The sequence below is a fragment of the Spea bombifrons genome, chromosome 4, assembly GCF_027358695.1.
Source record: "Spea bombifrons isolate aSpeBom1 chromosome 4, aSpeBom1.2.pri, whole genome shotgun sequence".
Taxonomy (NCBI): Eukaryota; Metazoa; Chordata; class Amphibia; order Anura; family Pelobatidae; genus Spea; species Spea bombifrons.
Genome location: NC_071090.1, coordinates 60,527,958 through 60,550,910, shown reverse-complemented (window position 1 = coordinate 60,550,910; position 22,953 = coordinate 60,527,958). Strand labels below are relative to the sequence as shown.

Here is a 22,953-nt window from a genome sequence, read left to right as displayed (position 1 = left end):
TGGGTCCCTGCGATCTTGCTCCTTAGAGCTTTGCTGGGTTTGGGGACTGTTTGTCCCTTGCTTTACTCTTGACTTTCCTGCTCTCTCCTCCCCCTTGACATTTTTTTAAATTTTATGTCAACTTAATTGGATGAAGAGGTAAGCAATAGCATTGACCAGGGTCTTTCCGATGTGATTTATGCTTATGCATTTGAATACTGAGCAGTCCCTCACTAAACTAAGGCATAATAGACTCTCTGCATAAGTTCTAGCTCATCTGTCTTACACACCCTTGCAACTGGAAGGGTCCCTCAATAGACTTTCTTTATACTAAGGGTATAGGGTTGACGTAGGTATGTCTCATCACAACCATGTCTGGTCTTTAGAAAATAAACTGGGCAGATACAGATCCAACTGGGCAGTAAACTAAACAGAATATCAAAATATGCCCAACACATATTTCTTTGTAGCCATTGCTATGGTTTGGTCAGAGAATCATCCGTATCCTCTGTCCTATTTCCGCTGTTGTTATCCCTATAATGACCAATGACGTCCCAGGCATGTCACTGGAAAAAGGGGTCAGTTAAGGACCCATGACATACCTGGGATAATATCATATCCCTCTATCATTAGAAATGAGATGATAAAATCAGCCACATTCTGGTGACCTGTTAATTAATACTTTATGTAAAGAATAAGAGGTCATTCATTCAGACTTGAACATTTTTTATCTAAAGCAGTGAAAAGTGTTCTTGACAGTAGGAACAATAAAGATGTGGAATTCAATACCCATAGACATTGTGTTCTCAAATTCAATAGATGGCTATATGACTTTTAGCAAAGAATTATATACGGGGGTGTAACTGGTTATAAGAACAGGGCATTATGCACTGCAGAATAATCTCTGCATGGATGAATGAAAGAAAATAAAAAGTTACAAAAAGATCTCCAAAAACAAATATGGCTGCCGAAAACTCACACAACAGTAACGTCCCTTACGGGTTATGTGGTTTTCATTGGGAGCCACAAAAGCCCAATGAATCGCCTTTACTAATTCCATGTGCGATTGGGACTACATTTCCCGTGATCCTTTGTGCCTGCCTCGCCCCCCTTGACGCATGCGCAGCGCAGGTAGACCTTGGCGTTGAGGAGAGACTAGAACCCACGGAGGCAAAATGCAAAGCTGGAACCGAGTATACTGCGTCTTAAGTAAGGTAAAGAAAACCCTAACGCTCAACGAGCAAAGCGTGGCTGCTAAAGAAAGGCTGAGCCGAGTTGGCTACAGACGCGGCATGGATCTTCGGAGCTGCCTTGAAGGTGTCAGTGCAAATGACAGCTGAGGCCTAAACTGGGCTCTCCCATTGCTCTCCGCTCCTGCCGACAACGAATAAACTCTTGACCTTCAGCATATCCCCCATATCGTGCTGAGCTCACGGCTTATGTAGGGCGCTAACCCTAAGATGTCAAAGTTTTCAGAGGTGGTGATTGCGGACAGTAACCTTATTCGCTGCGTGTCCGAAAACAGTCTCGTTGGTGGTGACCTCACAGGTTCATACTAGTAGAAATATTGATTGTGTAGATTGTCTCCAGATCTCACCTTTCTTTCCTTGCCTAGGCAAGGTAACACACATACGCATGCATGCATGCATGCATACATACAGATATACACACACGTGTTACTGTGACAAGGGCAATTAATGTCTCCTCCTATGGATTTGGTGCAAAGCAGCCAACCAGAATTGGCTATATACATATAGTGTAGTAGATAAGTGGGACAGCCTCCTGGCAGAAGTTGTAGAGGCTGCATGCATCCTGAATGTAAGATGAGACTAAGGACTGATTATGCTCTGAGTATTTAAATCAGGGAAAACAGGTAGACGGGGGAAATGGTTTTGGTCCGCACGGAGGGGTTTTTCTTTGCTGTGCTGCAACGTAGACCTACAGTGCCTCACGTTTGCAACTCTTTGTTCATCGTTGATGCAGAGGAAGTAAAGTATTCATGATAGAAAAAGCAAGCGTTAAGAACCAACATCAGCTACTATAGAATTGATGAATGACTTTGCTATCCATAGCTTTGGGTCTCTGGATCAGGTTGTATTTTATTGAAGGCTGGGTCCCAAAGTATTTTGCTATGGACACTTTCATTTTCTGTATGCCCTTGGCAAATATTTCGGAGTACGGAAAGGTTGAGTCTGGCTTGGTTCCTGTGTTTTTGGCGTAGCAGCTGCGGTGTAAGAGATAAGACGTCTTCTTGACATTGGCAGAAGGGTTTTGTTACAAAGCTTGGAATTGTTATTCTTGAATTGTTGGTGACGTGTATTATCAATAACATAAGTTATAGTGGGTAAAGGTGATGGAAAACCCTTCCACTTAAAATTAAGGGGGTAGTAGAAGCATTATTTAATATTAAAATTTATTATCAATAAATACGTTTATTCTGTTTTACACATGTAGAAAAACCAATTCAGCAGAGTCCAGCATGGGTTGCAGAGATTATGTTCAGTGCCATTAAGAACCTACTCGGACAAACCACGTAAGTAGTTTTTTTTAGTCTATAAAACTGTAAATGCAAGATTTGGAAAAAGTGGGCAGTTCTCTTTAAATAAGTAAGTTAAGTAATGTACATTTATTTCTGTCTTGTCTCGAGAAGTGGAGGCTGACGTCACGGTCATTGGCTCTGGTCCTGGTGGTTATGTTGCTGCTATTAAAGCTGCCCAGCTGGGCTTCCAGGTAAGTTCCATGGAGTGTGATTTGGGTGTTCTTTTCGTGTGCGTGTGTTTGAACTGATTGCTTTAAAATGAATGCAATCTAAAATTGATTGTGATTTTCTATTCGTGTTTTTCAGACAGTCTGTGTCGAAAAAAATGAAACCCTTGGTGGCACCTGTTTGAATGTTGGCTGCATTCCTTCTAAGGTATATTTATTTGAATCGTTTGCCATGCATAGACCAGATTTTCTTACATTCCAGACATATTTTCAACAAAACAGCAACATTTTTTCTTCATAACTGAATAAACTGTGAAATGTGCGAAATGTTGTCTTAATATTGGGGGCGGGGGGGGGGGGGTTAAGAACTAAACCAAATAAGCATATTACATTTTTATTAAGCTGTTCTGATTATTTAATTCCATTTTTATCTGTATTTTATGTCGGGTAAAATAAACCCTTTACTTTCAGGCCTTGCTGAACAACTCTCATCTGTACCATTTAGCCCACGGAAAAGATTTTGCAAGCAGAGGAATTGAAGGTGAAGTCCCATTTAAGTCATTAAAATCCAATTTCAGTTAATTTAATTTAGACTCTTAATATGTTATGATCTGATGTTTTTTTTTTGAAAATGTGTTTAAAGTGCTCCTGCAGTTATTGAAATAACCCATTTGTGCTATCACAACATTTTATGCTGCCCTGTAGAAAGCTAGTTTTAACCATTTAAGGACAGAAGACGTAATTGTGCGTCCTCTGTTATGGTCAGCAATCGCCACTAATTGCAGCCGTGATTGGCAGCATCACTACTGCCTCTGGATGCCATGAGACTCAATCAGGTGTGCAATATCCAATAGGAAGCATTTCCTTGAATGTGATTGTTCAAGGAGCCAATCACATGCACGTTGCCAAGGGCAATGTCTGTTAACATTGCCTTTGGTGATCTCTGATCATGAGGTAGAGAGAATGCTGTAATAGTGAGTTCAGGATTATTGAATGTTATTTTTGCTGATGGATTTCTTTTTTTACTACAACTATTTTTTTATTTTTTTTTAATCTTAATGTGTATGCGTCTCCAGTTCCAGTTTTAACCTCACTATGTCCAAAGAACGTGATATGCCTTGACATTTGACATGTTTCAAAAATCAGGACAAATACATAAATACGTGTTTATATGTACATGTTTTGTGTGTGTGTATATAATGTCATTTGCACTGGCTATGTATAGTTTTTATATGGAAAACAGTAAAATTGGTTTTAGTTTATTTTCGTTATTTATATACGTATGGTTTAAAAAAAAAAAAAAAAACCCTTGTTGTCCTGAGAAAAAACAAAACAATCTATAGTAAAACTAAGTGAGAAAGGAGGAACCTGTGTGCTCTGTGAGTACTTAAATGTTTTAATGTATTTTTTTTTTTTCCTCTTTTGGAAGAACACATTTAACTGACACAAGGTTTTCAGCTGTTCTACGCAATCTTCTTCTTCCTCCATGATCTGAAATTTTCGCTCCACTGATTAGCTGCTAAGGATGTCAGTCAGTGGCACTAAAGTAATTCTATGGGAGTATTCCTGTCACTGACTGCTCAAGCAGCGAATCAGTGGCAGTAACACAATGGGGGGCACTTCTGTACTTTTGTGCACTAAACGCTGGATCTGATAGGAGGTGAGTACATTGTGTGCGGGGCAATGCATTTTGCCAATTACATCTCCTTTAGGGCATTTAGCTAGGTTGTGGGGGAAGGGGCAAATGCATTTGTGGGGAATTTGCAGAATCGCCATGCATTTGCAGAATGGACTACATGAAAATTTCAAGAGACCACGTACATATAATGCATTTAAGGGCATATGATGGCTGAAGTGTCCCTTTAAATCCTACACTTTAATGCATCTGATACCCGAGAGGTCCCTTTAAATTTGCATGATGCTCCCCTTACAATTGAATTAGGTGTTTCTCCAGAGTCTTGTCTGCCCCCCCCAGCAGTTTTCCATGCGGGAGATGTGTTCGGCAGCTCCACTAGTGCCTTGACAAAGGAGATGGGAACATTGACTTTGCCTGTCAGGCTGCCTCCTTCTTTCTTGCATTGATCTTAACGTATTAGTTCAACTACAGAAGAGAGAGATTTTCAAAGTTAAAGGGGCATTTCAGCCATCATATAAACTTTAATGCATATGAGTCAATATATAATTTTTGTGGGTAACATAAACGTGAAGAAATTATTGTTGGACAAGGTGTAGGGGGCAATCTACCCTCGGTCAAGAAGAGGTAAAGTTGAGTTTAATCCTAATGTTTATTTTATAAACAGTTTAATAATGATAGAAATTAATTTTAATACCATTTTTTGTTCCCCTTCTTAGTGACTGGTATAAATTTGAACCTTGACAAGATGATGGAGCAGAAAAGTGGAGCTGTGAAGTCCCTTACGAGTGGTATTGCTCACTTATTTAAACAGAACAAGGTTAGATGCATTGTTCTGATTTTTATTTTTTGCACATGAGCATATATATATTATTTTATACATAATCTGCACCTGCAGACCTTTTGTTTTGGCATGTCCACAGAAACCCCATTTATAATATATATAAACTGAAATAATAAATATACAATATACAAAGAAAATATACAATGACTTTTATTTGTATGCAATGTATTTTCTGAAGTTTTAAGCTTCTTGTTACAGGTAGTACATGTTCAAGGTTCTGGAAAGATCACAGGTAAAAACCAAGTAACCGCATCTAAAGCTGATGGAAGCACACAAGTCATCAACACAAAGAACATTCTCGTAGCTACAGGCTCAGAAGTTGCTCCTTTCCCAGGAATTGAGGTATTGTAATTTAGTCTTTTTGAATAACCCAGACCCAGTGTTAATATTCTCAAAAAGCATTGTGTGATATTCATGAAAATCAAATGGAACTCTTAAGCTACTTTACACACGCTGCCTACTATGACAATGCCAACTACCTAATTATAGAATACAATCCTACTTTTTACTGTTATTTTTCCATCATACAATTAAAAACGTATAGTAAAAATTACAAACAAAACAATTTTCTGAAAAGCGCCCACACCTTAGTAAATGTTTCCCAAAGATGTTACATGTGTATACATGTAGATTGCCCCCGTAGCTCATGTAGGCAACAGTACACAATATAACACGTAAGAAGGTTAAACTCCATAATCATGCTAAAACATAAAATTGGTAGAAAATAACATATGTCCATGCATATACCTACTTTTGGCTGTCTATTTTATATTGGGCAATAAATAAATGTATTTTAAAAATATATGGTCTCCCCTGCGTTACCAAAAGGGTTCCTCCACAATTGATGACACGTGGTTGGCTCCCGGGGTCTACTTTGCCAACCACGTATTGCAGTCCTGTCCTCAGAATTTCATTTTGCATTTCAATGCATGTATTTTGCATGGGCTCCAGTGCATTTTACTGCATGCATTGTTTAGTTATTGGAGTTAGGAAATGAGACCTCTGTCTCGTTTTCCTCAATCTCTGGCTGCCTTTACTGAAACAAGGCAGCCAAAATATAAGTGTTCAGATTGCATACACATGATTGACTTTTTAAATAGGAAATATTAATAATATACTAATATTCTGATATATATATAAAATTAAATGAAACAAGCCTGTAATTTTAAGTTAGCATTGTTTTCACTGAACAATTTGTGAACTTTTTTATATTAGCTCTATAGTAATTTGTAATTGTGCTGTTTATTAGTTAACCCAAATAGCAGGTCTGTGACTACATACTATTTAAGATTTGATTTATAGTTTCCGTTTTTGAAATACGAGCTTGCAATTCATAAGTCAATTCTGATCCATTACAGATTGATGAAGATACTGTTGTTTCTTCTACTGGTGCTCTGTCTCTGAAGAAAGTGCCAGAGAAGATGGTAGTCATTGGTGCTGGTGTAATTGGAGTGGAACTGGTAAATACTGGAAACAAAATGTCTTGTTTAATATGTGTGTAATCTGGCTACAGTGCCTACAAATTGGAACGATAAAATTATTTTTTTTTATCACTCTAGGATTTTATAGGCATGCATAACAGGATATGAACCTTAACACAATGCTCCACACAAAGATGATATATATACAGGGCCGGCCCAAGACACTGTGCTGCCCGGGTCCGAAAATTAAATGCTTACCCCTACCACCATGCCTGCATATCATGATTAATTGACTCACAAGCTCTCACTCACTCTCTCAGTCTTTCTACCTTCTCTACTGACTGCTTCCGTGTCTCCGTTCCATTGTGTTCTTTTGTCTTCTTTCCTTGTCCGCTTCTCCTCATATCTTCTTTGTCTGCTTCTCCGTGGACCTAGCCCCCCCCAGATCCTATATTGTCCCCTCCAGGTAACTCACATACACACTAGCACACATTTTTACACAAACACACATACTCCCTCTCTCACGCACTTATATGTATACATCCATGTTCATACAAACCAAATCATGCTCATGCTCACACACAAACCCTGGTAACTCAGATACACATTGCCCCTTATTTTTACATACATTCTCACATTTGCACAGACTTGCATATATACTCCCTGTCACACACTTACACCTCCATGGTCAACATTTACACATACATGCTCGTACACATTTGTGTGCAAAAACATACACATCCTCATCCATACCCATACATGCATGCATACAAGTGCACCAGAGGCCAGAATAATGCAGATAGATTCATGGAGAAAGAGAGGTGCAGAAATGCTTCTCTTTCTCCACAAATCTATTTGGAGGGAAAGATATATAATATTTTGATTTTTAATAATTGTGATTTATTTTTTTTTATTTTTTAGTAGTACTTTTGCTCTTGATCACACTTTTTCACTTGCTACTTTTAGGGCTCTGTATGGCAAAGATTGGGAGCAGATGTTACAGCAGTCGAATTTTTGGGCCATGTTGGTGGTTTGGGAATCGACATGGAAATTTCCAAAAATTTCCACCGCATCCTTCAAAAACAGGGTCTGAAGTTCAAACTGAACACAAAAGTTACTGGTGCAACCAAGAGACCCGATGGAAAAATTGATGTTTCGTAAGTATGAGTCCGGTGAGGTTGGAGAAATGTTGCTGCAAAAGAGGATACACTCTGATCTCCCTATTTTAATATTAATGAGAAAAGCATTCAAGGAATAAGAGAAATACTCAAACAGTAGTGTGTGAGAAGTAGTATGTGGCATGATAAAGTTTCTTGCCATGTACTAGTTTACATAAAGTATACAGCTGAAATCAGGATAACTGAACACAGCAATATGTTTAGTTTAAAGCAGCTGGTTATGTCTGTGTGTTACTCAGGACAATTACTCTATTAAACCTGTGCTATATGTGGTCCACAGTATTGAAGCTGCAGCTGGTGGTAATGTCTGTGTGTTACTCAGGACAATTACTCTATTAAACCTGTGCTATATGTGGTCCACAGTATTGAAGCTGCAGCTGGTGGTAAAGCGGAAGTAGTCAGTTGTGACGTTTTGCTTGTGTGTATTGGCCGTCGCCCCTTTACCCAGAACCTTGGCTTGCAAGAACTGGGAATTGAACTGGACAACAGGGGAAGAATACCAATCAACAGTAGATTTCAGACAAAAATCCCAAAGTAGGTATTGCATTTGATTTTGTTTAATTGTGTTTGAATTATTTAGTCTTCTGATTTAGGAAACTGCATTTCTTGAACAGAATTGGTCATTTTTGCATTGGCTAAAAACAGTATCACTTATTTCTGTGTCTAGAATGTGTTAACAATCAATGTCCTAAAGACAAGGCAACATTGGGATGTTCTACAGAGCTTCTAAGAATATGTGGATGTCCAAATTGAGACCTGATCTTTAAATTATAGGTTTATGATATACTCTCACATGATCTTTCATTTGATAATAGCATTTATGCGATCGGAGATGTGGTGGCAGGACCAATGTTGGCTCATAAAGCAGAAGACGAAGGCATCATCTGTGTTGAAGGGATGGCTGGAGGAGCAGTTCATATTGACTACAACTGTGTGCCTTCTGTGATTTATACACACCCGGAAGTGGCTTGGATTGGCAAGTCTGAAGAACAGCTGAAAGAAGAGGTGCTTGTAAACCCAAAAAACAACAAATATATATTTTTATTTTTAGTCTAGATATCCCATTGATTTACATTTACTAAGTAGCATTTAAACAACTCAAAATGTGTTAGTAAGGTGTGTCTAACAGTAACATTTGTACATCACGTGAGACAAGCCAGGACTCGGTACTTTAGTTTTCAACTTTGGTGAACACTGATTAAAATATTTTATGATGTTAGCATTACACTGCTGGTTTTAAGTGTATTAAATACGCATTGTTTCCTTTTTATTTATTTTTTTACAGGGTGTTGAGTACAAAGTTGGGAAGTTTCCATTTGCTGCCAACAGCAGAGCCAAGACAAATGCAGACACAGATGGCTTGGTGAAGATTCTTAGTCATAAATCTACGGACAGGATGCTTGGAGCTCATATACTTGGAGCGGTATGTTTACCTGACCTATTTATTAAACATTACATAATAGTTATTTATTTGTGCTGTTGAAATTTAGCATTGTGTTACTATTTCACTCGGTGCTACTATAACTTGTCTTGGGACACTGCTTGCAGGGTGCTGGAGAGATGATTAATGAAGCAGCTCTTGCCATGGAATATGGAGCATCTTGTGAAGATGTAGCCAGAGTGTGCCATGCTCATCCTGTAAGTACTGGACACTGTTTACGTACTTTTAATTTACATGTGTATATTCTTGCATTACTCACACCTTTCTCTCCTCAATCTCCACAGACTGTATCAGAAGCCTTCAGGGAAGCTAACCTGGCTGCATCATTTGGCAAAGCCATTAATTTTTAACTGGTTAAAAAAAAAAAAAGCACCGTGTGTACATAAGTTTCTCATGAGAATTGATCGACCGTGATCTGACAATAGTCTTGGACAACTTTTTTTGGCTGAATTCAGTGGACTCTTCTGTTGTGAAAACCAGCTATTTAACATTCTGGAGTGCACAAAAGCTGCAAATTTGCAAACCAAACTTTTCGAAAGCTGTTTAAACACATTTATTTTAGTACCATGCCATGAAAATGAATGTGTTGAAAATAATGCTTTATTATATATTACAGTACAATTCCAGTCTTATAAAAGAAGAATGTAGGTATCCTCACATTGTTGGTCTCTCCCTATGCATAAAATCTGGAAGTCGTCTGTGTGAATATGTATTGCGTTGACCATAACCTCTGCATTGATCTTTCAATGCACGTCAGTACAGATTCCATCCAGGTCAATTTAATAACATTTATGTCAAGTCATGTTTGCAAAATACAGAGAAAATTAAAAAAAATAATCTGAAGAATTCCCTTTGCCTTATAATTTTGTAAAACAACCCAGCGGTTTTGTGTTGGCCAGTTGTGGCTGCTGGCATTTTAAATGTGATGAACACATTTAAAGCCAGATGACTGATGTTTTATTCTTTGCATTTAGATCTAACATAAAACCAGTGGTGACAGGGCAGATAATTGCATTGTGACCTTCTTTGGTGTAGGCGGTATGAAGCCAAGAAGTTATACCACCTACCCTTACTGTACTACAATAGTAGCTATACACTGCTATGCTATATTAAATCAATTTATTTACAATATACAACCATGTTATTTACATAACTATTAAACACAATGTGTGGGCTTACTGCTACAGTGCACCAAATTATTTTAGACATAACTTGTTTTGTCTCCTCTTCTGGCATCTGTCTCACGTAATCTCTCTGCTATATACGCCAAATCTTTCTTTAAATATTGCCGAAAAGAAATTGTGGTGCCCGAAATATGGCAGATGTCCCGACATCTTTACGTGTTTGAAAACAATTTGCGTTTTTACATTAGTTATTAAATTTTGATGACCCCTCAGTGACTACAAAATATCTTGCCTTCAGAAGATTATCAGTGCTATCAATCTAACAAAAATATGAAAACAATAGCTCACAGAAAACTTTCTCCAAGAAGCACTTTATTGGTTTGGACTTTTATTGTAGTACAAATATGTTGTATGCAACCCATGGAAAACTGATTGAGATCTTCACTTTATTTGTAATCCTTTGCAGTGCTGTTCCACGACCTGTAAATATCTTTAAAGTGTTCTGGCAGTTGTTCTTGTGGCTTCACGTTCCCGTAAGAGTCTGAGATCTGGGGTAACTCCTTTCTCGATGTTAACATGTTACTAAAACAATAGTATTCTTACTTTCAAATGTGTAGTAACACTAGAGAGAGATTGATTTAATCCACTTTTATTTATCTACTTGCCTATTTAAAGGTACAGCCTAATTTTTTCACCCACTCTTGAAGAATGCATATTAAAGTACACCATGGGCACTTGTAATATAGATGTATTCTTCCAAAACTAAATAAAGCATTTACCTGACACAGAAATTGCAGTGCTGAAGCAGCAGACCTTTTCCTCCAGGGTCTGACTATTCAAGCCACCGATTGGCCGCTTGAAGCAGAAGACGGCTGTATAGCATAACCTGATGGTGGTCTATGAGAAAGCAAAACGTCTTCAAGGTTTGCAAATAACTTCAGTGTCAAGCTTGTGCAACTGGTGGATCCAGGTCCCAGGTGGAAACTAGCATGGTAGTGGGATTTAAATGTATTTTTGTTATCCTTGTACACCTCTGTATTACAGCGATGCACTGTGCAAAACTGCTTAAATAGCAAGAACCTGACAGTTGCTGTTGTTTCCCAAAATAAGGAAGACTAGTTTGCCTGGAATTATGGCAAATAAAAATGAATGAAATGCCATTGAGTTCCTGGGTTTTTAGTTCATCTATGGGAGCCCATAACCAGAGACCATGTTTGTATAAAAGTTTTTATGCAGACATAAAACTGCTCACGAGTGCTCTTCTCATAACTTTTGGAGGTGTTTAACTGGGGGATATGGAGGTTTTATGAACCACTTAGCTTTAAAACTAAAGCTAAGTGGATGTTAAATGGAATGCATTTAGGTATGTGTAGAAATAAATGGTTGGCCACAAATATGCTCCCATCTACTGGTGAAAGACAGAATGAAGAAAAAGATATAAAAGGGAATGAGAGAAGTAAAGGGAGGAGGAGCATGATGGTGAGAAGAGAGGCAGAATAAACAGCAGAGGAGAGAAAGAACAGAGGAAGCGGAGAATAGTGAGAGTACAGAAGAGATGGGGGTAAGGGTGCAAAGAGAGGTGTAACATACCTGGGCAAAGTTCATTGGGATGGCAAAATAGTGCTGGTCAAATATACACAATCACAGCCAGAAAGGAATTAGTATTGTATTTTGCTAAGAGTACTCTCATTAGGAAATCTTTTGGTACCTGATAGCTAATGAGAAAGTTGACACTTTTTCACAAGATGATCAAGGACGACCACTGCAATCAATCTCCATGTTTTTTATTTTCTATACAACTTCTTCATGATACATTAGAAGTAGACTTGTGAGCTGACCAAGTCTTCGCGTCCGTCTTTGGAGTGAAAAATAAATCTTCGTATTCTACAAACATTCGGTTGTTTCTGTGTTCATTTTGGGGCGAATATTTGTTTCCTGGCACTTTACTTTCTGTATGAATAAATTGAACTATTTAATTTTACTTATCCAGAGGTAAAACACCCTCCTGAATTTGTAGTCACCTCAGAGGAAAAAACTTTCTACGCCCAGAAATCGGTGCGAGGAACAGTAAAGGTTCTGTGTTATTTACTCTATTTCAATCTGCATATTTTATGAAAAAGGATTAATCACGGTAAATTGTGGCTTTAGATGTCACGTGTATGATTTTTTTTAAGTGTACTGATTACTCCCCATCCCATCACACTACATCAATATGCGTTAGAAAATCAGGAAAGGATGAGCATGGATGGTGGGCTGATTCTGTGGTGCAATGTTCCACTTGACTAGACTTGTTACTCAGGCCTTAGGTTGCCAAACCTTCCTAGGTAGTAGCCCTGACCTGTTCCACTGCTGTCATAAACTGTACTGCTGCGTGTAAGCTCTAAATAAACATGCCCATATGTATAGGCAGATTGGCATTTCTAGGGGGCATAAAGCATATCAGGGGGGAGAGTGGCATATCTATAAGTAAGGTGCATTATGAATTAAGGGGGGTACCTTAAAATGGCTATTGGTTTTCTGTTTTATATAACATATGCTGACTAACTGAGTAATAGATACCATAAATGTTAAAATGCATGTATTCCTGTGTTGGGTAAAATACTGTTTTACCATTCCACTTATGAGTATATTTTCTTTAAAAATATTTTTTTTTATTAAAATATCACCAAACTTTTACGATGCCACCTATAATCAGGTGCGGCTTATAATCGAGCCAATACGGTAATTGTGAGTATGACAGTGCGTGTAGATTTTCATTTCACTCATTTCCATATCACTCCTAAGTGGTGATGCCACCAATACTGATACAGGCTTTTCTTGTCTTGTGCTTAAATGTAGGCAGCATGTTCCATTCATTAGCTGTACCAATTAATTTCAAAGAATACATTTCTTCTATATAAAGATACTTGAAAATGGTTAGGCTTGTTCCACATAGCATGACTTGTGGCTGTTTTAAGTTAGGTGCTTAGGAAAGATCTGTACAACTTTTATCACTGTTAAGCAAATGTTGGTTCTTCATCCCTACAGGTGGTCAACAGAAAATACAACATTTTACCGGTCAGCAGAAAAAGCTTAATATGCCCAAATTAGATAGGTGACCAATTAGATTTTATTTCTACTCATCTGTGATTTTCCTGCTCATCAATGGTAAGCGAGCTAGTGGAAATATCTAACTCTTTGATTGCCAAAAAAAGAACCTTTGTTCATGCCAATAAAATCTTTTTTATTGAAATACTCCCTCATATGACATTTCTTGTGTTACAGCTACAGAACTATTGTATAGATGAGCTAATTACACTATGCAGCCCAATAATCATGATATTATGAAAAAATGTATCTTCCTATTAACAGGCTTTATTTAGTATATGTTGCATGGAAGTATGAGCACATCCATTGACATAACTATGCTTTATTATTATTCTTGGTAGGCATAAATTGTAATTTCTGTGCAACATTAATACGGTGTATATTAAATAAATTCTGTTACAAAACATAATTCTGTTGGGTACATCTACGCTACCGAAATGTGTATCTTCTTGCCAATGCAGCTGTGTTTTTACAAGAGGATTACAGGTTTCAATGAGAAATGTCAGCTGAGTTTCCGTTATGAGTACAATAAGCAAAATATTATATAATCACTATAGAGCATATACTACTAATGTGTGCTTCATATTACTAAAACTACACTAGTGCAAAATATTAAAAGTAGGTACAAATACAAATAGGTGATTGAGGCAATAGTGCATGCCTTGTTAAAAGGAAATATTCAAAATGGAATCATGAAAACCGTAATTGTTTGCAGTAATCAAGAGTTATCTTTTCTTTTACTAGCATTCAAATTTTATTGTAATCACAAAAATAATTTCTTCATTTGGAGGTCACACTTCATATTCAATAAATAACAACAGCGTATTTGGTCCCAATTCTGTTGCTTGAGCCGTGCTTATAAGCATGTGCTATACACAGCTGCTTTCTGACTGATCGCCTGTAGAAGAGACCGAACTGTCCCTTCTAAATCCACTAACTGTTTAGCCTTTTCTTCCAAAACCCTCTGATTATCGTCATATGTCTTTTCCAAATCTGCAGAAACACAAACAGTATTAATACCGTAGTTACAAACTATTTGCACAAGAACCATATTTGTTTACTTGTAAAGTCAAGAGTTGGCAATGGGTATGTAAAAATTACGCAGGCAAAAAACCTACAGACAGGCACATTAAATAATTATGAGGTTCTTCTACCATACTTTGGTCGGTGGAAGTTCAGATGCTACAAGAAGGCACCCTAAATGAGGTGCGATAAAAAAAAGTTTGTGTGCTCAAGCTTTGATTTTTCACTGAATTTGTGGATATTTTGGTTAAATAAATAAGTTATCTGATGGCAGGTTTTATATTAAGTGTAAAATATTTAGTAAATTTGGAAAATGAATTTCCCTTGCAACTTCCCATGGGCAAAGAGGTCCGGCATAGTCGTTCCCATTTTACACTTTCTGACCGATTTTCAGTGTGCAATTTTTCTTCACGCTTTGGATGACATTTATATTTCGTTGATTCTACCAATATTCATTAGGGTACCCAGCCATGTATGTATTCAGAAAACCAGCATTTTTCTTGTCCCATCAATCTTATGTCAATTTTATCTCTATTCATACAACACTTAATAAATAGTACCAAATAATATCATTGCAAAAGTATTCTTGTTTACACGTAAATTGTTATGTGATCCATTCAACAGATAATGATCATAAAACACCTACTTTTGAGTAAGTTCAGTTTTTTGTTTGCTTGTGTTAGCAGTGATTTGGCTTCCTTCTGAAGCTGCTCAGCTTTCTTTCTGGCCTCTGCAGAATCTTCTGCTTTCTTTGCTATCAAGTCTTCAACTTCCTTATACTTGTCATTAAGTTCACTGTCCAACACCTATAAATTAAATGATAATTAACAAAACATATGATTATTTTGTTGTTTGAATCGTATCACTTCAGAACACTTTCTCTCTTGAAGGGACAGTTTAGTGCCTCTGAAACCACCACTATACAATAATGCATATGAAAGTACTCCATGAGTACTTAATATGTACTCTTACAAATTAAAAACAAAATTAAAATCAAACCTTTTTCTGACCTAGGAGTTGCAGTCCTCATCCATGGTCTAATATTTCTTGCAACTGATTGGCTCCCATTGAAATCAAAGAGAAGACATTCCACACATGTGCAGAGGGGTCTCAGGAGACCTCCATCTGCAGCATTCCCAGATACAGTGCAGGAGCTGACTGGGGGTATATAAATCATGTGCAGGGAGATGTGTTGCTGAACACATGTCGTTCGTGGCCTTTAGCTGGGGAGTTGGGAATGTACAAATACATATGGGGACATTCTGCACAGCCCTCCAATGCATTAGCAAAACAGACAACACGGAAATTTAAAGGGACCACGAAGCTATCATATGCATTAATACAAATATCATGGCAGAATTGTACCTGGTGATATATAAATAATGATATATATACTCTGGGGAAGTTGCTTTGTGAAGGTGCAGGGCTAGCCCAGCATGGAGGCAAGGCAAGCAGTACATAGGGTTTGGGCTAGCTCCAGACCGCCTCAAGTGCGTGGGAAGCAGGTATGTACAAGAACTGCTCCTTGCCCCCCCAAAAAGAAGAAACTGAATCAGGGAAGCAGGGCTTTACCCAGTCATTCTGAGTGGAAGTTGGAGAGTTCCCAAGTATATGAATGGCATTATAAGAAGAACCTCAAGTGTTCTTCAGCATTAATTTATATGAACCTTCTATCAATTTTTAGACTTCTTATGTGTTGCAGGACATTAGTTTAACATGTTCTCTTCAGCAGGTGAAATCAAAGAATAGTTTAGAAACCAGAAAACTATTAACCACATTGTACTCCTCAAAAGACAATAAATATGTGTAATACCTTTTGTTGATCATTATATTTAGGCAACAACAACAAGATAATTACTACTTTAGTGATTCATGGTAACATTTAAAAATACAGAAAGGTACAGTCCAATAACCCACTGATTTAACTCAAGATACCCTCATACTTCTTAGAATCACATACCTTTTTGACTCCATTTGCATCCTTTTTAATTTCATCAACAGTTTTTTCAACCTTATCTGCTGCCTCAGAATTTGCAGTTGACTTTTTCAATAGATTCTCAACATTTTTTTCCAGCTGGGCAAGACGTTCTGTGGCGTTACTTATGGTTTCTTCGGAAGCTGCTGATTCTGATTCTATCTATTAGTGTAACAACAAAAGTAGATAACAACACTATCAGTATTTGTTAGAGTACTAGCTCATTATAACTTCACCTCATGAACCCAAACAAATGACAACTGCCTCATCATTTGTATTAACTTGTGAGTTAAGAGCAAAGCCTTCACAAAGTACAGTAATATGCATTACATTTCTCATATTATCTCAGTTTATTCGAAGTCAAATCTAATATCAATATACTATTTTCCATTAAATAATATCTAACCATATTTTTACTGAATTTGCTGTCAAAAAATAGAATGGGCTGGATATCTACTAACAATGCACCTACAAACAGAAGAAGGGCAAAATGTATCATTTCAACCATCATCACTGCATTCCATATTGCACAGGCTGGTATCAAACAAAACATAAATGTTTTCCATGGAGAAAAAAGAACCTACAAAAGTTCTGGAGTGCCAATAGATGGTCAGTGATGGTCCGTATAACTGCGTCAGGATAGCAGTGGTATGCACATAACATTAGGAAGTAGTAGCATGTTGGGAGATCCTGTCAGCATATAAAGTGCTTTGGAGCAGTTGATGGCCTACATTTATAAAAATCCTAAATTCTGTCCTGTTTACTTAAGGTTTTCTTTACGTTCACTTACTGAAGTAAGCAGATCATTGGTCCCTTTGATGTCATCTTCGGCTTGCTTAATGGCTTTTTCAGCTGCTTCCTGGGCTCTTCCTGCTTCTTCTAGTGCTTCCTTGACCATATCAGCAGTAGTTTTAATGTCTGATGCACTTTTACTGAAAATAATGTAACATAAAAATGCTATTGAGTATCATGATTACAACCAATGTAAACAAAGTAAGGATTATTAAACAGCTTTGCATATGAGAACTACCAGAGTAGAAGAGAATATTCTGTAATATAAACACAAAATCTCATATATTTTACAGAACATTTTCACCTGAAGGATGATGAATTTGCAGTTTTAGGTATAGGAGCGTCAGTTGGTACTTCACTACACTTTAAACGCCCCCAGAAAGTCCTAAAGATGAAAAGTTATAATTTATCACCTTGTCTTCTTTGCTTCGTCTAAGAGAGACTCTGCTCTAGCAATATCACCAGCGCTCTGCATTAGGATGGTTTCCACGTTAGACAGGCTCTGTACACGGTCACGAATATCTTCAGTCAAAGCCTGAAGCTGCTCTGGAGTAGTGGGCATTTCCATCTTCAGAACCTCACTAGCAACAGCTTCAATACTATCCAGGTCAGCCCCGTCCTCTGTGTGATTAGAAGAATAAGAACAACAGATTGTCATATTGGCCCAAGCACTGTTATTCTGTTGAATATATTGAATATAAAAATTATCCCTGGTTAACTGATGAATTAAAATCTCTTTAAAACAAGGTTGAACAACAGCACAGTATTTTTTTTTGGGGGGGGGCGTTAATAAACAACTAGTAAGCAAGTCTAGGCGAGTAAAGTCATATATATGAATGTGTGGAAACAAATCGGAGTTGTGATATTGCAGCACTGAATAAACTTGATCCAGTTTTCTGCATCAGTGACACATAAAAGCTATGTTTTTTTCTCTTCTAAAACTGGTATTCAAATTGGTATTTGCACCCTTCAGATTAAAAATGCAAGAAGTATAAATTAATTCTGCATATACATACGCATTAAAAATTCCCTGATTTGTTTGATGAGATTTCTTAGGTCTTCATTGCTTCTGTCCACTTTTTCCTTAGTTGCATTTGCTTTGTTGAGGACATCTTGGGCACTTTGCTTTGCTTCCTCTGCTCTCAACTTTGACTCTGCTACCTTTAAAAAGTGCAAAAAAAGTAAATTATTTTTATTACACATTATTTTTATTGCACATTTTCACTTTGCATGACCATAGCACAGCTAAGAATTAGACATTGGTGGAGGTACCTGAGGATGTTTGTTTAAGAAAGATGGAAGATCATAAAACATTTGAAACACATAACAAAGAATATATTTAACAAAAGTCAGAAAGTGAGGACAACTGAAGGGAGAAAAGAGGCCATAAAATAGGTTATCTTTTGTAGCTGGGATAAACACAGAACCGCATTGGCAATGTGTTCAAAACATTTAGAAAAATACAAATCTAAGGGAACCTTTACTACATTTTGGCAAATTTGTACATTATGGGATATATTTCAGAAGACAAAATGGAGCAATTGTGGTCCCAAATTTGGAGCAACCACATATTCCATTGGATTCTATAGCAATCCATAGTGATAGGCAAAGTGTCTGTTCGTGGCAAGGCTTGTGGATGTCTTGGTTCCAATTGGGCACATACTCATATGTTTACCACAAACCCTGTTGCTGCCTACCACTCACAACTATCCCCCAACTGCTCCAATTTTACTTTGATAAATATGGCTCAAATAAATAATCTTGTGAGTATCCAATCATAATAAGCAAGATAGTACTGGAAGAATGATACAACTTCTAGGCGATTGTAAAATACACATTTTTTTTGATAGGAAGGCCTTGATAATGAAATATTCCATTGGATGATTACATAAAAATTGCATTATTTACCATTTTAGAGAGTTCTTCTACTTCTGCCAATGCACTAAGAATCTCCTTGTCAAAATTCATTGATGTTTGCCATGCATTGTGCGCCACAGTAACTAAGCCATCACAACCAGATCCTCCACATTTGATCTTGCCATCCTCTGTTTTGCAGTGGAGACCTCCGCATGGTGAATCCTCACATGCCGAATCAGAAGGTGTTCCACAAGTCTGAAAATAGGGGGGGAAATCAAGCATGTTATTTTTTCTCAAAAATAAAAATAATGTTGTCCATTGCTTGGCATTGGAATGTAAATGTATTTTCCTTTCCTTTCCTCCCCACGCAGTCAACTATGTTTATACTAAACTACAGAGCTAACACAAGCATCCTAAAGCAAATGTAATTGATATGCACATACATTACGTTGGCTAGGAATATGGTTTATAAATATACTTAGATTGCAGATTCATCATATGACCGCTGCTTTGGTAAGTTTACCAGTGTGGTAGTTTTAAAGGTGGAATATACCCAGAGTACTGATTATCACATTGAAACACGACCTAGATCAAAACGGTATGCATTTCACATTGGATTAACAGCCTTGAAATATTTTAATAGTGTCAGAGTGCCCATTAACATCTTCCTTATGGATTTCTTGTTTCTTATGTGTGTCTTGAAACAGATCACATCAGGCATATACAAACACTCTACCTTTTCAGAGAGTGCTGAAAGATCTAAACTCTGCACTTTGCCAGCAAGTTCATCCAGGAGTCGAGACTGCTCCTCTTGCTCTTCCTTGAATGCAGATTCTTTTTCATCTAGCAAATCCTCTACTTCCCGTCGGGTAGTAGCTGACTGTTGGAGAATGCTATCCGGGGTTACAGTTGAGGCGTTGACCTTCTCTTCTGCCTCCAAAGACATCTGGAAATATTTGCTGATGCTGTCCATGGCTCCTACAAACACAGCATGGGACACTGTAAGCTTTCATTCCTCACTCCTAATAAAATAATGTCTTAATCTTTTCTAACTTTCACCAAAACCCTTGTAAGCTTCCATAGACATGGCCCATTAAATCTACCTTAATTTGTTCTGTTGCAAGTATATCTATGAACAGTGTATAACCGTTTTGTTTAACATTTTTCAAAATCAATCCAACATACTATAGATCATAAAGCTACTTAATGTTCAGAAACCTATATAAATATGTATTAGAAACAGAAGGCAAGTGTTACTGCTCTCCATTGAGAATTATTTATGTGTCTTAAGTAAAACAGTCTGATTAAAAATGATATACTTTATGAAACATATCTGTGGGGATTACTACGTTTGGATTTTGAAACTACTAGTACATGATTGCAAGCATCTGATAAAAGTTTCAATAGTTCTTAATGACCAAAGGGGGCATATTCTGGCATATTATTATTTTTGATGCATGGCATCACACATTTGTAGTCTCAGAAAATGTAATACAATGTTTGTTTAAAATGCAATAAAATATATGTGATGGGAGTGAACCTACTGTATACAGAGTAAGTTTTTCTAGAGTAAATGATCTAATTTCACTGAACATTCATCATTCGTTCAATACAATCGTCTTTCGTGTGAAGTGGTGCTACATATTCTAATGAGGCCCAGCTAATGCTTTGTATAACAGCATAATCACATTTCATATTGCATGTATAGCCTTTTAAATGCATACTAGCAATTTGTTAGCCTTAGCGCCTGCTACAAATCATATGTTTCTAAAAAAATAATTTTCTAATTTACCCACTTCCATATATTGGTGATCTCTTTAATATATGCCAGAAGGGCAGAATTGTGAAGACAGCAGTAGTTACCCACCTTTCACATTTGAAATCTTCATATATTCTAGCTGTTCTCCAAGTTCTTTGAGAACTTTTGAAAGACTCTCTGCGTCTTCATGGAGAATATCAAGTTGTTTTGTGTCATTGTCATTAAATTCAGATAGTTTCTTTTCCACTTCTGCAACCCTCTCTGAAACTTCAGCCTTCAATTTCCTAAAAAAAAATAATGACAAAAGGAAAGAAACACATACTTAATAAAAATCATCAATGCCAGATGTTAACTGCTCTGCAGTTTTCAAAGTAAATACTTTCATTGCAGCTGGGATCATGGGGGTGGGAAGACTGTTCTGGATATAATACATACAGAATATATTTTCATGTTGAATACATTGCATAATTGTCATAACAAAAACAAGCAGGGCTGGGCTGGTAGTACAAGTTGTACCAGCCATTCAATGCAAAATAGACATAAGCCAGGGTAAGGCCAATGCAGCAAACTGTTCATGAAAAAGTCACTTAAACTTGAGCATTAATATGCAGTGGCTGGCCTTGAGTTCCATCCATAAGGGTAACTGTGAAAAATAAAATATTTATGTTTTCCAGTAAAAGAAACACGGAAATCACTTTGTTACTTACTCTGCATCTTCAAAAAGTTGATCAATGTGTTTCAGTGGTTGTGCTGCAGGATTTTGGGAAATGATATCTTTAATTTCCTCTACTTTTTCCTGCACTTTATCGATGGTCTCTTGGTATGGTCCAATAACTCCAGTCACTTTCATGGCTGCAGCACGGTCTAGGAGTTTGTTAGTTCTGTTGGACAGCTCTTTGATGATAACATCCCATAGTGCAAAGCATGTGTGGCAAGGAACGCAATTTGGGAAAATGCCAGAATATCCACGAGCACATCTGTCACAACGGATACCTTCTACACCTTCATTGCATACACAGTGGCCTGTGGCACGATTGCACTGTGGAGTCTGAATGCCTCTGGAGTCACAGTCACAAGCTAAAGATAAACAGACAATAAAAAGATTGGTACATAATATGCTATTATTTTATTTAAAATGGCTATTAAAGATTATATGCAACATGCAGTCACTGCATCTCTTAACCCCTTAATGGCAAAGCCCATACATGTACGGGCTCAAAATGCATTGTTTTCAATGGGTTTAGGGACTGCCCATTGTCCAGGAATACTGTCGCTGTCACATGTTTACAATAACATATAATTTATTAACTTTGTAAATTGGTGTAAATGTTTTGGAGATACTTAGTTTAAGGATTCACCTAAAGGAAGCTGAGATGGATGGCAGTTTGTGGCAGATCCAGCATTATCTTTTGTATTCCCTTGTCTTATCCTCACCCACCTTTACAAAGTTGGCCAGAACTAACAATCAGCAATTTAACAACAAGGCAGATATAAAGTAATGGAGAGGAATAATGATGCAGATATATTACTGAATAAGAATAATCATCCAGATCAAAATGAGCACTCCTCACAGTTTTTAACATGTATATACAGTTGCTTATCTTAGTTTGTAAACTCAATCAGTTTATTTAGCGTATAGAATTATAATATGCAGGTTTGTGGTGGGACAGGGGATACTGATCTGCTTTAAATGCAATTTACTGACAAAAAAACAAAAGATGTTTATATTTACTAACAAAGATGAAGCACGATTATACACAAACATATAGATTATGGTTTCCAAATACAGTAGCTACTGTGCCATCATCTTACCAATAATACAACTGGAGTGACAACTAGTCATTTATTGGGAGTTGTACAATTATCAAAGAGCATGGAACTAACGTAGATTATAGCTCTTTAATTAAGTTTTTCTTCAAACAGCAAGTCTCAAAAGATCTGCACATGGCACCCAAAGTGATTAGAATCTCCTACAGTCACTTTGTATGTGGAGCATTCCATAGATCAACAACAAAGGGCCTTGTAGAATGAACTTAACTTTTTTAAGATAAGGATCAAGTCTGTGAATGAGTCGCCAAATATAATGGTCATTAAGAATGACAAAGAAAGGAATGCAAGCCAAAATTAAACAAGA

At 37.1% G+C, this 22,953-nt stretch overlaps 2 protein-coding genes across 2 annotated transcripts in view; one reads left to right on the top strand and one right to left on the bottom strand.

The window, feature by feature from the left end:
* The first annotated feature begins 1,056 nt into the window (after positions 1-1,056).
* DLD (dihydrolipoamide dehydrogenase) lies at positions 1,057-11,486 on the top strand. Its single transcript, XM_053462311.1, has 14 exons — positions 1,057-1,193; positions 2,434-2,512; positions 2,630-2,709; positions 2,825-2,893; positions 3,157-3,226; positions 5,038-5,138; positions 5,361-5,504; positions 6,521-6,622; positions 7,550-7,740; positions 8,125-8,295; positions 8,577-8,766; positions 9,047-9,184; positions 9,310-9,399; positions 9,487-11,486. Exons 1-14 carry the CDS (start codon positions 1,155-1,157, stop codon positions 9,550-9,552), a joined length of 1,530 nt encoding a protein of 509 aa, XP_053318286.1. The 5' UTR covers positions 1,057-1,154; the 3' UTR covers positions 9,553-11,486.
* Positions 11,487-13,524: 2,038 nt separating this feature from the next.
* Positions 13,525-22,953, bottom strand: part of LAMB1 (laminin subunit beta 1) — a 32,326-nt gene continuing 22,897 nt past the window's right edge. The window contains exons 25-34 of the mRNA XM_053465464.1: positions 21,527-21,896; positions 20,928-21,103; positions 19,797-20,038; positions 19,112-19,315; positions 18,220-18,364; positions 17,617-17,824; positions 17,202-17,343; positions 16,397-16,573; positions 15,083-15,242; positions 13,525-14,406 (exon numbers count right to left, since the gene is read on the bottom strand). Of these exons, the coding sequence (XP_053321439.1) occupies positions 14,270-14,406; positions 15,083-15,242; positions 16,397-16,573; positions 17,202-17,343; positions 17,617-17,824; positions 18,220-18,364; positions 19,112-19,315; positions 19,797-20,038; positions 20,928-21,103; positions 21,527-21,896 (1,961 nt within the window). The 3' untranslated portion in view covers positions 13,525-14,269. The remainder of the gene's footprint in view (positions 14,407-15,082; positions 15,243-16,396; positions 16,574-17,201; positions 17,344-17,616; positions 17,825-18,219; positions 18,365-19,111; positions 19,316-19,796; positions 20,039-20,927; positions 21,104-21,526; positions 21,897-22,953) is intronic.

Bases quoted from the DNA above. Each gene is read 5' to 3' on its own strand.
- DLD (XM_053462311.1), top strand. From the start codon at position 1,155: ATGCAAAGCTGGAACCGAGTATACTGCGTCTTAAGTAAG. The intron at 3,227-5,037 runs GTGAAGTCCCAT...TCCCCTTCTTAG, and splicing joins TGCAAGCAGAGGAATTGAAG to TGACTGGTATAAATTTGAAC. The intron at 6,623-7,549 runs GTAAATACTGGA...TGCTACTTTTAG, and splicing joins GTGTAATTGGAGTGGAACTG to GGCTCTGTATGGCAAAGATT.